This window comes from Gigantopelta aegis, chromosome 14 (genome assembly GCF_016097555.1).
Source record: "Gigantopelta aegis isolate Gae_Host chromosome 14, Gae_host_genome, whole genome shotgun sequence".
Classification (NCBI taxonomy): Eukaryota; Metazoa; Mollusca; class Gastropoda; order Neomphalida; family Peltospiridae; genus Gigantopelta; species Gigantopelta aegis.
Window position 1 is genome coordinate 10,536,708 of NC_054712.1, and position 15,000 is coordinate 10,551,707.

The 15,000-nt window shown below is 41.9% G+C and overlaps 1 protein-coding gene across 1 annotated transcript in view; it reads right to left on the reverse strand.

The window, feature by feature from the left end:
* LOC121388197 (acid phosphatase type 7-like) overlaps positions 1-8,686 on the reverse strand; it is a 25,606-nt gene extending 16,920 nt beyond the window's left edge. The window contains exon 1 of the mRNA XM_041519465.1: positions 8,378-8,686. Within this exon, the coding sequence (XP_041375399.1) occupies positions 8,378-8,570 (193 nt within the window). The 5' untranslated portion in view covers positions 8,571-8,686. The remainder of the gene's footprint in view (positions 1-8,377) is intronic.
* Positions 8,687-15,000: the final 6,314 nt, after the last annotated feature.

The following is a 15,000-nucleotide window of genomic DNA, read 5'->3' on the forward strand; positions in this document are numbered from 1 at the left end:
GAAAATAGTTTTATCTTTGTTTTAAAAGGGGCAGGACGTAACCCAGTGGTACAGCGCTCGCTCGATGTGCGGTCGGTGTGGGATCGATCCCCGTCGGTAGGCCAATTGGGCTATTTCTCGTTCCAGCTAGTGCACCACGACTGGTATATCAAAGGTCGTGGTATGTACTACCCTGTCTTCCAGGTGGTGCATATAAAAGATCCCTTGCTGCTAACTTAAAAGAGTAGCCCATGAAATGGAGACAGCGGGTTTCCTCTCTATATATGTGTGTGGTCCTTAACCATATGTCTGACGTCATATAACCGTAAATAAATGTGTTGAGTGCGTCGTTAAATAAAACATTTCCTTCCTTTGTTTTAAACGTCTTTTCCAATTAAGTTATAGATAACAACAAAAAAATAAAAAATCCGTTTCGGTATTGATGATTTATTTGCCTGTACCCTATTAACCTATGAACCCCGTTTTAAACCCAAGACATGGCCGGTAACTGCTAGATATTGGTGACTCATGTCATGTCATGTCATAGGGTTTTACGTGCACATTCAGAACAAGCTGTTCCATGACAGGAAAGGTGGGGGGGGGGGGGGGGGGGGGGGGGGGGGGGGGGGGGGGGGGGGGGGGGGGGGGGGGGGGGGGGGGGGGGGGGGGGGGGGAGGAGGGACCGCCTGCACTGGCAGGTGCAAGGGAGCACCAGCAGGCCGATCAAATCGGTAACAGGCGGGTGGGGGTGGTGGTGGTGCTATGGAATTCGAATGGAGATTGGTGACTCATGCGTCATACCTATATGTACTACACCGCAGTAATGGCCATTGATCATGTTGATATGGGAAACGTGTCATGGCGCTATTTTGTCTACTATTCTGATATGGTCTCAGCTATCTGGGCTGTCTGTCCAGGACAATAGGTTAGTTGTTAATTGTTAGTGAAGAAGAAGAGAGTGTAGTGGCCTTACTCCTACCCACTGACTCCTTAAAACGGGTTCTGGATGGGAGCCGGTACCGAGCTGCGAACCCTGTACCTACCAGCCTTATGCCTGATGGCTTAACCACGACGCAACCGAGGCCGGTGATATGGCACTATAATTATATTAGCAGGATTCTTATCTTTGTGCAAATCGGTCTGGAATATATATATATATATATAGACACACACACACACACACACACACACACACACACACACACACACACACACACACACACACACACACACACACACACACACACACACACACACACACACACACACACACACACACACACACTCTCTTCAAAACAAGTAGGGGAACCTGAAATATTAATGTTAATATCAACTATTAGACCGAACATACGTTATGACCACAAACAAGTTAAACAAGCATTCTGAGAGTACTGCTAAAGCAATACATTCGGATCATTCCCCTACCGGGCATAACATTGTTACGTATCTCCTACGTTCAAGGGCCATAACTCTGTCATACATGGGTAAATCGCCATGCGATTTGATGTCTAACAGAACATAATAAAGCTATATACAAAATTATATACACACATACATACATATATATATATAATTTAAAACGCGCGTGCGTGTGTATGTGTGTATGGTGTGTGTGTGGTGTGTATGTGTGTGTGTGTGTGGGTGGGTTTGTTTTTGTGGTGTGGCGTGTGTGGGTGTGTCACAGTGTGTGCGCGCGCGTGCGTGCGTTAACATTAACTTCTATAGCATGGTATGCACAGAAAATAATTAATATATCAATCCATAATTGTGATACTATTTTGCAGTTATTAAATTTCGCATGGCTCATACTGAACTAATCGGGCCCGCATCTGAGTAACCCGGCTGTTCATTGTTCTAGCGGCACGTGCTGCTGACACATGCTGTAAATCGATGGTAGATGGATATAGGGTCATAACAAAAACTGCAAACAATACTCCACAGACAATGGGGAGAAGCGATAAAGCGTAAGGATGATTTAAAATGAAAAGAAAATTAAAGCCGTAAATCTTAGTTATTGGACAGTGTAAAATATTGTCAGCCATTAAAGGTTTTTTTTTACCGTTAAATTATATATGGCTTAACACGTCTTATTAAAGAAACTCTTCCCCGTTTGCTGTCAAGTGTTTTTCCCCCCAGATCAATAGAACTGATCGGGGAAAAACAATGACAGCACACTGGGAACTGTCTCTTTAATAACTAAGTGACTAAACGTATTTCTTACACACCCGTTGGTGAGAACATCATTCGTTATTTTTGATAACACATACCTGTTTACACATGTATGAGTGTTAACAATTTCAAGACATATATGCCTAATAATATGACTGGCTGCTCCTAGGTGATGACCAGGTCACACCATCCAATGAAAAAAACAAAACAATCCCAAACAAAACGGTCTAATCGATTACTTGAAATTGACTTGTCTGTGACGCACAAATTAACTATAAGCACAAGGACCGTAAATAGGTTTTCGTTGGAAAAGGAATTTAAATTAACTTTAAAACTGGATTTTTTTTCCCCAGAATATGTAAGAAATAGAATACAATATTCGTGTCCGTTAGATACCATAGATCTTAAAACTTGTTGTTTAAAAACGTATACTCGTTTTCGCTCGTTAGATACATCTTAAAACAACTCGTTGTAAGATAAATGGTATCTAACGGCCACTCATGTAGTATTCTCTATTTATTAAGTACAGTTTCTTGTTTAGAATATCAGTGTCTGTATCTTCAACGTGTTTCTGGTCGTACTAATGTTTGTGGTAACGCAAACTGGATTTGACCTCGCAATACTTTCAATACTTTTTTTGTTTAAAATCCGAAGATTGTTCGGGTTGGGGCGTAGCCCAAAGACAAAGCGCTCGCCTGATGCGCGGTCGGTCCAGGATCGATCCCCGTCGGTGACCCATTTGGTTATTTCTCTTTCCAATCAGTGTCCAACTTCTGGTATATCAAAAAAGAAAGAAATGTTTTATTTAACGACGCATTGAACACATTTTATTTACGGTTATATGGCGTCAGACATATGGTTAAGGACCAAACAGACTTTTGAGAGGAAACCCGCTGTCGCCACTATATAGGCTACTCTTTCCGATTAGCAGCAAGGGATCTTTTATGTGCGCTTCCCACAGGCAGGATAGCACAAACCATGGCCTTTGTTGAACCAGTTATGGATCACTGGTCGGTGCAAGTGGTTTACACCTACCCACTGAGCCTTGCGGAGCACTCACTCGGGGTTTGGAGTCGGTATCTGGATTAAAAATCCCATGCCTCGACTGGGATCCGAACCCAGTACCTACCAGCCCACCGACGGGGATCGATCCCAGACCGACCGCGCATCGAGCGAGCGCTTTACCACTGGGCTTTTAGAGACCAAATGCTTTGTATATTCTCGCACAGCACTCGGCCTAGAAATAATTACTAAATTACACAACACTGTTCTGGTTTTAAAATTATTTCCAATAATCAGTGTTATCCGGACGGGATTAAAAGGTGATTCCGTCATTTGACATGGCCCTTTTATGTTTGCTTTCAGTTTGAGTGTGCTGGAGTGTGTAACACAATGGTAAACGTCCTAGTGCAACCCTTTGTTATTGAATGCGTGTCACGTGACTGTAACAGGTGGTTATCATGCAGTTAGCCCATCGTCAGCGCTGTAATTATTCTGTCACATTATAAACTGGTCGTATTCAGAGCCGGATTTAGACCTTGGGGATGAGGGGGGGGGGGGGGGGGACTTCAGGTTCGGGGGCCCATCAACATAGAAATTAAATTACATGACAAATAAAAAAACAAAACAACTAATTTCATAATTATTACATTTTTTAAATAATGAACTCCTTAGTGGGGGGGGGGCAGGGGGGGGGGGGGGGGTTGCAGAGGGGCCCGGGGTAATTGTCCCCGTATAAATCCGGCACTAATTTGATGCATATACTATTTTATTACAAATTGATGTCTAGTTTGTTTGTTTGTTGGGATTTTTTCCCCCGGTAACATCACTAATGACCTTCATCGTATTAAATTTTACTTGTCAGATAAGGTTTTGGAAATTATTTTTAGAACACCCCCCAAAAAAAACCCACAAAAAAAAAACAACATTGCATGCTATTTTCTACCTATTATATACTTATAAACATAACCCATGTTTACAACATGTACTTTCATATATGTGTGTGCGTGTGCGTGTGCGTCTGCGCGTGCGAGCGTATGTGTATGCGCATGATCTAATACTTTTGCGCGGTTGGAACTGGGGACAGAGTGCAACTAAAAACTAGACATTCCAAGCTGTTTCACAGACATCTAGCCCCCTCACTGCCCCCCTCCACCCCGCCTCCCCCCAGTCACAATGCTACACCATATGAGGAAATGAATCATTAATATGCAAAGACTGCTTGCTTTCGTTATATTTGCATATTAATATATATATATATATATATATATATATATATATATATCACTTAAAACTAATGGTAAATCGATATTAATCAACGGATATAATGTCAGATTTTATAACAGCCTGCTATTGTAGAATTCATTTGGCACAGGTGGGGGCAGTTTCAAACACACAAACCATGTGTCACTGTTGCATGCACCTCATTAGTCCTCACGACACGACAAAAATAATATTTAGCTGTTCTCACCCCCTACCCCCTTTCTACCCCTGGTATTCACTCCCTCTGTGTCTTTCTGTCTCTCAGTGTTTCTGTCTGTCTCCGTCTCTATCTGGACGGGACGTAGCCCAGTGGTAAAGCGTTCGCTTGATGCGCGGTCGGTCCAGGATCGATCCTCATCGGCGGACCCATTGGGCTATTTCTCGTTCCAGCCAGTGCTCCACAACTGGTGTAACAAAGAACGTGGTATGTACTATCCTGTCTGCGGGATGGTGCATATGAAAGATCTCTTGCTGCTAATCAAAAAGAAGTAGCACATGAAGTGGCGACAGCGAGTTTCCTCTCCCAATATTTGTTTGGTCCTTAACCATGTTTGACGCCATATAACCGTAAATAAAATGTGTTGAGTGCATCGTTAAATAAAACATTTCATTCTGTCCGCGTCTCTCTGTCTCTCTCTCTCTCTCTGTATGCGTGTGTGCGCGCGCGCGTTTGTCTGTGATTGTGTGTGTGTGTGTGTGGCTGTGGGTGTGTGTGCGTGCGTGTGTGTGTGTGTGCGTGCGTGTGTGTGTTTGTATGTATCTGCATGTGTGTGTGTGTGTGTGTGCTTATGCTTATCTGTGTGTGTGTGTGCGTGTGCGTGTGCGTGTGCGCGCGCGCGCGTTTCATTATACAGAAAACAATGTGTTGTTATGGTGATTTTTTTTTATATATATTAGTATACACATGTATCTCATACCAAGTTTAGTTATAATTTAAGCATTAAAAAGTAATGAACTGACAGCGTGTGCTTGTACATTGATTTCCACAACGTAATAGCCGTACTCATTATGAACTTTCGCTTGCCATTTTGAGCACACTTCCCGTTACAGGGCGGACTACATGGATTATACAGGTCTGACAGTGTGGAACAGTTTAGCCTGTAATTGCCATGATAATAGACCTAAGCCACATGCCAGTCCAATTTACTCGAAATTACAGTCATTACCATTGGAAATATCACGATCGTACGCGTACGACCCCGCATCACAGGCATGGACAACTCGTATCATACGCAGAAAGCAACAGTGATTTTATCGCTATATTGACATATGTCTATAGAAAACCCCACACAATCTCAGATTGTAAAATGTACACAAAAGATTATATTTTAGGATTTGTAATTGGATATGTTATTAGTTTGTTCTGTTTTAGGGTTCATAGCATTAAAGACCAAACAAATTCAAAGACTTTTACCCTTACATTTTCAAAGACTTTGACACAGCGGTCAAAGACAACAGAATATGATAAAAATACAAAATCAGTTCGTTTACGTTGCTCCATGGCAAAAATTGTTTTAGCTCTTTTACATGCATCATGACAGATTAAAACTTGTAACTGGAAAATATCAAGTGCTATGATTTGTGAGAATTTAAAGACTTTTAAAGACTTTTATTACAATACAAAAACTTCCAAAGACCTCTAAATCTTTCTGTTTTTAAATTCAAAGACTTTCAATGAATTTAAAGACCGCTACGAGCCGTGTTTTGCCCTGCTTTGCCCTGTTTTGCCCTGCTTTGCCCTGTTTTGCTTCTCTTTCCTTTGCGTTTTTTTTTTTTTTTTTTTTTTTTGCTTTTTTTGTTTTTGTTTTTTTTTGTTTTCTTTACTTTGCTTCGCTAAGTTTCGCTTTTTGTTAAAATGTTGCAAAACGCGACAAGTCTTGTACGCAGTATAAAAAATTAGTTTCGTTTTGTTTAACGACACCACTAGAGCACATTGGTTAATTACTCATCGGCTATTGGATGTCAAACATTTGATAATTATGACCGCTACATTTTTCCTAATGCAGCAAGAGATCTTTTACATGCACCATCACACAGATAGGATAGCACATAGCGCGGTCTTTGTCCAATTGTGGTGCACTGGTTGGAACAAGAATAAACCCAGTCCCTTGAGTGGATCTGTCCATTTGTATTGAATAATATAACGGGGTTTGTATTTTGCATTAGAAAACGACGTTATAATATGATGAAGTAAGGTAGTAATTTGAAGAGTATCATTCTGTAATTTATCAAAAGCATAACAGGCTGGTAGGTACTGGGTTCGGATCCCATTCGAGGCATGGGATTTTTAATCCAGATACCGACTCCAAACCCTGAGTGAGTGCTCCGCAAAGCTCAATGGGTAGGTGTAAACCACTTGCACCGACCAGTGATCCATAACTGGTTCAACAAAGGACATGATTTGTGCTATCCTGTCTGTGGGAAGCGCAAATAAAAGATCCCTTGATGCTAATCGGAAAGAGTAGCCCATGTAGTGGCGACAGCGGGTTTCCTCTCAAAATCTGTGTGGTCCTTAACTATATGTTTGACGCCATATAACCGTAAATAAAATGTGTTGAGTGCGTCGTTAAATAACACATTTCTTTTTTTTTTCTTTTCATCCAAAAGATGTGCGGTCGGCGTGGGATCGATCCCCGTTGGTGGGCCAATTGGGCTATTTCTCGTTCCAGCCAGTGTACCACAACTGGTATACCAAAGGCCGTGGTATGTACTACCCTGTCTGTAAAAGAGTAGCCCGTGAAGTGGCGACAGCGGGTTTCCTCTCTCCATATCTGTGTAGTCCTTAACCATATGTCTGATGCCATATAACCGTAAATAAAATGTGTTGAGTGCGTCGTTAAATAAAACATTTCTTTCTTTGCTCAAGCCGTGACCTTTTAAAATGATTCGTACATTTTCAAAAGTGATAGGTCAGTATGACCTCCCCGCCCCCATTCTAGGGCTCTCCCGGGGGTTTCTTAATTTGTCCAATTCAAGCATTAATTATAAAACAGTAACTATAGATCAGAATTATAATATTGATGATTAATTAAATAACATCGGACAAACAACACATTTTATTTACGGTTATATGGCGTCAGACATATGGCAAAGGACCACACATATAGAGAGAGAGGAAACCCGCTGTCGCCACTTCATGGGCTACTCTTTTCGATTAGCAGCAAGGGATCTTTTATATGCACCATCCCACAGACATGATATCACATACCACGGCCTTTATTACACCAGTTGTGGAGCACTGGCTTGAACGAGAAATAGCCCAATGGGTCCACCAACGGGGATCGATATATTAGACCGACCGCGCATCAAGCGAACGCTTTACCACTAGGCTACGTCCAGCCCCTCTCTTTTCCGAATTTATTAAATAACCTCGCTATTACACCCATTAACAAACATTTTTATACAAATTACACGGTGTTCAGGGACCGTCTGTTTTAAAAATAGATTTCTAATATAGTACAAATGAACATTGGTGCAGTCATGATTTTATACTGGGGGGGGGGGGGGGGGGGGGGGGTCACCCGCACTGTTTATTTGTCGTGTTATGGGGCGAAAGGTAAATATAAAACGTCGTGGGAGGAAAATGTGATTGCACCCCTAGTAAAAATGAACCTGTATTAAGCGTCAACCTGTGCTGACAGGTCATCTTACTATTCTTCCAAATATTTAAAATTTATCTGTACAAAAAATGAGACTTATATAGTAAGCTAGTATTAGGTGATTTTAAAACGTTTGTATAAAACGAGCTCGTATATGATGGATTTTAAGGACAACGAGGTTTGTACATTAACATTTTCCACATAATTAAATCATAGATCATCATCGACTATATATATATATTAAAAGGTTGCTTTGTTTAACGACACCTTCAAAGCACACTGATTTGTTAATCATCGGCTATTGGATGTCAACCATTTGGTAAAAATGATATCCATGCACATGTACATCTCGCAAACATTTCACATACCTCTTGTTTCATGCGTATTTCCCAGCGTCAAACTGAAAACCATAATCAATATGAGAACTTGCAGCGAATACCCGCGTGACTTCATCATTCGTGTGGCAAACCTACAACTTGTCGATTGCCCGTCTTTGAACACGCGACGATTCCCACACAGGCATTTACGTTCATTGAAACATTCGTCATTCAAAGAAAACATTATTCCAGTTTTCGTTCGGTAAAATTCTTACAAATACTGCAGAAACTGAACTTGCTGGGTATAAAAACTCCTTTGTTGAAACGCGTGAATCACATAACGTGGCAAAGTAACATGTTTACGGTTTATAGTTTTGCGCATGCGTAGTTCGTCGGAACAGTGAAAGAGGTGTCATTTTCGCACAACATGCGCGGTGCAGTTTTGATCGGGCAGACAGCATGCAACAGCTGGTTGACACACTTCGCTTATTTGCTACATGTATGTGCACGACATTAAATTAATCTGTTCTCTGTTATTGCTAATATTCAGGCTGCTGTTGCCAAAACGATAAGGGTTACATACTAATTAGAGGGTGTATATGCATATATATATACTATTATAAGACATATTTGGTGTAGTTTTAGGCCTACTATTATTTTAATATTGATAATGAAGAAAGTGGGCATAACTCCCGATTAACGCCCCCTCGTAACTGTTTATTGATCTATAACAAAGCTTTAGATTGAGTGCACATAAGCGTACGAGACGGGGGAGGGGAGCATGGGGGCGGCAACTGACCCCCCCCCCCCCCCCCATCTCACCCCCGCCAGTGCTAGAGCAAATAATTAAATTCGGGCAAATATGATAGAGACATTCTGGAAAAATTAACTGGCCTAAAACCTTTGTACCATGTATTTCCATCATTCTACCCACAACAAGGGGAGCATATGCCCCCCACTTTTCGGATATTTTGTTTTATATTTGCTTTATAGTAGTGTAAAAGTGTGCCGCCCCCCACTTTTTGTGTGTCTCTCTCTCTCTCTCTCTCTCTCAAAAGAAAAAATCTCTCTCTCTCGCACTCTCTCCTCTCCTCTCTCTCCTCTCTCTGTGTGTGTGTGTGTGTGTCTCTCTCTCTCTCTCTCTCTCTCTCTCTCTCTCTCTCTCTCTCTCTCTCACGCTCTCTGTGTGGTGTGTGTGTGTGTGTGCTCTCTTCTTCTCTCTCTCTAGCTCTCTCTCTCTCTCTCTCTCTGTGTGTGTGTGTGTGCCTCTCTCTCTCTCTCTCTCTTCTCTCTCTCTCTCTCTCTCTCTCTCTCTCTCTCTCTCTCTCTCTCTCTCTCTCTCTCACGCCTCTGTGCTCTCTGTGTGGTGTGTGTGTCTCCTCTCTCTCTCTCTCTCTCTCTCGCTCTCCTCTCTCCCCTCCCCTCTCTCTCTCTCTGTGTGTCTCTCTCTCTGTGTGTGTGTGTGTGTCTCTCTCTCTCTCTCTCTCACACGCTCTCTCTGTGTGGTGTGTGTGTGTGTGTCTCTCTCTCCTCTCTCTCTCTCTCTCTCTCCTCTCTCTCTCTCTCTCTGTGCTGTGTCTCTCTCTCTCTGTCTCTCTCTGTCTCTCTCTGTCTCTCTCTCTCCTCTCTCTCTCTCTGTCTGTCTCTCTCTCTCTCTCTCTCTATGTGTGTCTCTGTATATGTGTGTCTCTGTGTATGTGTGTCTCTGTGTATGTGTGTATCTCTTTGTGTGTGTCTTAGTGTGTGTGTGTGTGTGTGTCTTAGTTTGTGTGTGTGTGTGTGCGTGTGTGTGTTGTCTCTAATGAGTGGGTCACAGTCTCCTGTCGGGGTGGGGTGGGGGCACAAGATATATTGTTTATCTTTATTTATATTGAGTAGGACAAAAAAAACCGTACATTTTCGTCTTCGTGATGGGGGACCGGCCTCGGTGGCGTCGTGGCAGGCCATCGGTCTACAGGCTGGTAGGTACTGGGTTCGGATCCCAGTCGAGGCATGGGATTTTTAATCCAGATACCGACTCCAAACCCTGAGTGAGTGCTCCGCAAGGCTCAATGGGTAGGTGTAAACCACTTGCACCGACCAGTGATCCATAACTGGTTCAACAAAGGCCATGGTTTGTGCTATCCTGCCTGTTGGAAGCGCAAATAAAAGATCCCTTGCTGCCAATCGGAAGAGTAGCCCATGTAGTGGCGACAGCGGGTTTCCTCTCAAAATATGTGTGGTCCTTAACCATATGTCTGACGCCATATAACCGTAAATAAAATGTGTTGAGTGCGTCGTTAAATAAAACACTTCTTTCTTTCTTTCTTTCTTTCGTGATGGGGGTGGGGGGGGGGGCAGGAGAGGGAGGAGAGTCTGGTTAGGTCACGATGCCATGTTTAATTTTCACAAATGACTGCAAATAAAAACGCCGTCTAGTTTTGTCCTGGAGTATATCGACATAATAACCAAGTGGATCTAGTTAGGGTCAGAGCAGAACAGAACTTTATTACATTCAGGCCGTTACACAACGGCATTAGAGGAACATGCATAATACCAGTGTCGGACCAAGAATTTCGAAAGGGGTGGGGTGTGTCGAGAATAAGCATTAAGATTTAAAGGGACTCTCCCGAGTTTGTTGCCATTGTTAAGACGTTGCCGACTAACAGATACTTTTTAATGACTAAAATGACATATTAAGTGCATTTTGTTCTGCAAACAATATTAGTGGTTCTGTATTAAATGTGTTTCTGATCGTCCTATCCGACGCCATATAACCGTAAATAAAATGTTGAGTGCGTTGGAAATCATGTTTTATTTAACGACGAACACTCATCATCTTCGATTACCGGCCTTGATGGTGTCGTGGTTAAACCATCGGATATAAGGTTGGTAGGTACAGGGTTCGCGAGAGAGAGAGAGAGAGAGAGAGAGAGAGAGAGAGAGAGAGAGAGAGAGAGAGAGAGAGAGAGAGAGAGAGAGAGAGAGAGAGAGAGAGAGAGAGAGAGAGAGAGAGAGAGCGAGCCAGAGAAACAGATAGAGAAATAGAAAAGACAGACAGACAAGCATATAAACAGTGGGAAGTGGGAGGGATGGGGGGGGGGGGGGCAGAGATATGAAGAGAGGATGGAGAGAAAGATACAGAGACAAAGAGACAGACAGACAAATAGACAGTGGGAGGGAGGGTGAGGGACAGGAATATGAGGAGGGCTTGGGGTGAGGGCAGTTATACATTAATTTGATTTTCAAGGGAGCAATGCATTATCGTCAGAGTTGAGTTGTCAATTTCCCCTAGCCCCACCCCCACCCCACTCACTTCTAACACCTATGGCACACAGATTATTCCTACAAAAGCAGAAATTGGTCTGTTATATGTACTTTTTCATTGGCCTACCATAGATCACTCATGCCGTACTGGAGTAAACTGAGGGGAAAAAACGGCTGTCCATTAAGTGCGATCGATCCTCTGACCTATCGCACGTCAAGACATCACTCTACCCTACTGAGCTACACCCAGCCGCTCGTTTCAGGGAAGATCAAGATAAATTTCTGATAGCCAGCAACAAAGGTTACTCCGTCATTACATGAAATGTTTATACGAAGAGAAAATATTACGCCTCACATGGACTTCGTATCGACCGTTATACAATTAAGCGAGATAACGAGGACAGGTGACAGCTGGGCTCAGTTCAAAAGCGCCCGGCTGTTGCACGGTCGGTCTGGGATCGATCCCCGTCGGTGAGTCCACTGGGGTATTTCTGGATCCAGCCAGTGCACCACGACTGGTATATTTAAGGCCGTGGTATATGCTATCCTGTCTGTGGGATAGACTTTATGTCAAATTTATCAAATGTACGACATCCAATAGACGATGATTAATAAATGAATGTGCTCTAGTGGTGTCATTAAACAAAACAGACTTTAAGTTCAGCTAGCCGTTTGTGACTAACGTTCAGTAGACTGGTTTTTACGCTACACAGTAAACCGGGAACCAGTCAAACTAATTTGCAACCGTTTAACGAAAAGCAGCTTGCTGACATTATTTAGCCCTGGGTGTATCATCCATCATGGAACCAATCGCAAGCTGGTCTAACAAAGGCCGGTGTATAGTCTATCCTGTCTGTGGGATGTTACACAATATATAAGATCCCTTGCTGTTAAACGGAAAGAGTTGCCCATTGTGTGACTCTAATAATAAACACACATTTTATTTTTGCCAAAAAATATATATTTTGTAGGCATACATACATATTTATATATAAAATAATATATTGTGCACACTGCTGGGAATGGTATGTAGCATCGGGTTACAACCGATAAAATTCTATAGTAAATGGGTAATGCATGCATAACAATAATATACAATAATAACATATGTCATGTATCAATGTTGTCTGTTCTATGCGTGGTATCAGTTTTCAAATACTTACACAATTTAATTAGCTGTTTTGAATTGTCGCAGAACAGTAGTTGCGTTAATTTAAATGTTGATGGTTTATTGTAATAAAAAGGTTTAATATATTTATCTCTTATGTTACTGAAGAAAGGACACACTAGAACAAAGTGATATTCGTCTTCTAGTTCTACAACATTCATATTGCATAGACGACAAATTCTATTATTCCTGTCAATATTGTGGTATCTGCCCGTTTCTGTAAAGAGATTATGGGAAGATAGCAGCGTGTTTCTTCTCTCATTATACGTGGTTTTATGTCCGACGCTATATAAGGCCAAACAAAATAAATTTCTGGTTTTTGGTCAGCGCGTGTCGATTTTGTCGTCTCGCTCGACAACAATTATTATTATTATTATTGTTTTTTAATTTCACGCGTTATGTCTATTTATACCCCTTATTTCAGTATCAAATATATCCAAATATACCCATCTTTTCTGTGCAATACATGCTATAATTTTTTTGTTTTAAATCAATTAAAAAAAAAAAAAAAAAAAAAAAAAAAAATCGTCGCATCAATTCTGGAATTTTGGTCTGACCAGCGAGCGACTTATTTTTTTTGGAAGGGGGTGGGGAGGGCCTAACCGTTCTGTAAATGTGTTGTGCTTCATTAAATAAAACATTCCTTTCCTTCCTTCCTTCCTTCCTTCCTTCCTTCCTTCCTTCCTTCCTTCCTTCCTTCTTTGGTAGCGCATTTACGCCAATTTTAAAATGGTCGCGCGGAAAATGAAAACGTGATGTTCTAAAATGCAATTTCCTGCTTTGTATGTGTAAAACTCATCATGGCAAATGTTTGTAAATGACAATATTTTAAATACGTAAAGCTAACATATAGGCCTACTTTAACTGATTAATATAAGTCAAAAGCAAAATCAGGTCACACACCCGAATCTGTATAATAACATTTATTCATATCATTACTACAAAATACCTATATAGGACTGCAAACAAATCACTGCGCATTTTTACCTGGATTACAACAAATTTTGCAGGTAGAATGATGGTAATAAATGGTAAAAAGGTTTCAGGTTAGCACATTTTTCTGAATATCTCTATCATTTTTGTCCGAATTAGCGGTATTCGTCCAGCACTACCCCTCCCCCCCCCCCCCCCCCCCCCCCTCCCCCGCTTATGCGTACAAGTGGTATGAATTCAAATGTGCCGCCAGTGTTGTGAAACAGACATTCCTTTCCTTTCCTCTTCGGTACCAAAAAGGACGCCAAGAGGGATAACTGCGTCTAGAAATATGCAGTTAATATCCACCACCGATTATCTTTCGTGGATTTGTCTTCCAAACCAGGCGCCAGTTCAGGAGACCGAGCGCTCGCCAACTATTTGACTGGTACCAACGTCTTCTATCATATCACATTCATATAACGTTAACAATAAAAGCCAGTCTAGCGAGCGTCTGCGATCGTACATCTCCTGAACATGTTTCTGGAAGTTATGCTTACCTTCCCTAGTGGGCAATTTCTTTCTTCTATTTTTCTTTCTTTTTATTATATATATATTTTTTAATTTGAAAAAGTGTTGTTTAATGACACCACCAGAGCACACTGATGCATTAATCATAGGCTATTGGATGCTAAACATTTAGACATATAGTCAGAGAGAGGAAACCCGCTAAATGTTTCCTTAGTAGAAAGGAATCTTTTATATGCACCATCCCACAGACAGGATATCACATACCACGGCCTTTGATATACAAGTCGTGGTGCACTGGCTGGAGAAATAATCCAATGGGCTCACCGATGGAGATCGATCCCAATCTAATTAAAATTAGCTCCACTATTACATGTGATAGTGGAGCTAATTTTAATTAGATTGGGATCGATCCCAAAGCGACCGCGCATCAAGCTAGCCTTTTACCACTGGGCTGGCTGGCCGACTTGCTGGCTGAGTGCTAGTGAGTGATAGCGAGTGAGTGATTTGAGTGAGTGATTTGAGTGAGTGATTTTGTTTTTAAATTCAAACTACTACGATTAGCTCAGCGCTCAGAGTGTTTTCAAATTGAAACTTGAAACTTTATTTCGGTACACTCAGGCCGCCAAACGACAGCATATGATGAATTATTGTACAATGGACCGGCATCGGCGGCGCAGTGGTTAAGCCATCGGACATAGGGCTGGTAGGTTCGCAGCCGAGTACCGGCTCCCAACCAGAGCGAGTTTTAACGACTCAATGGGTAGGTGTAAATCAAAACAATTAACAACTAACCTATTAGTCCTGGACGGACAGCCCA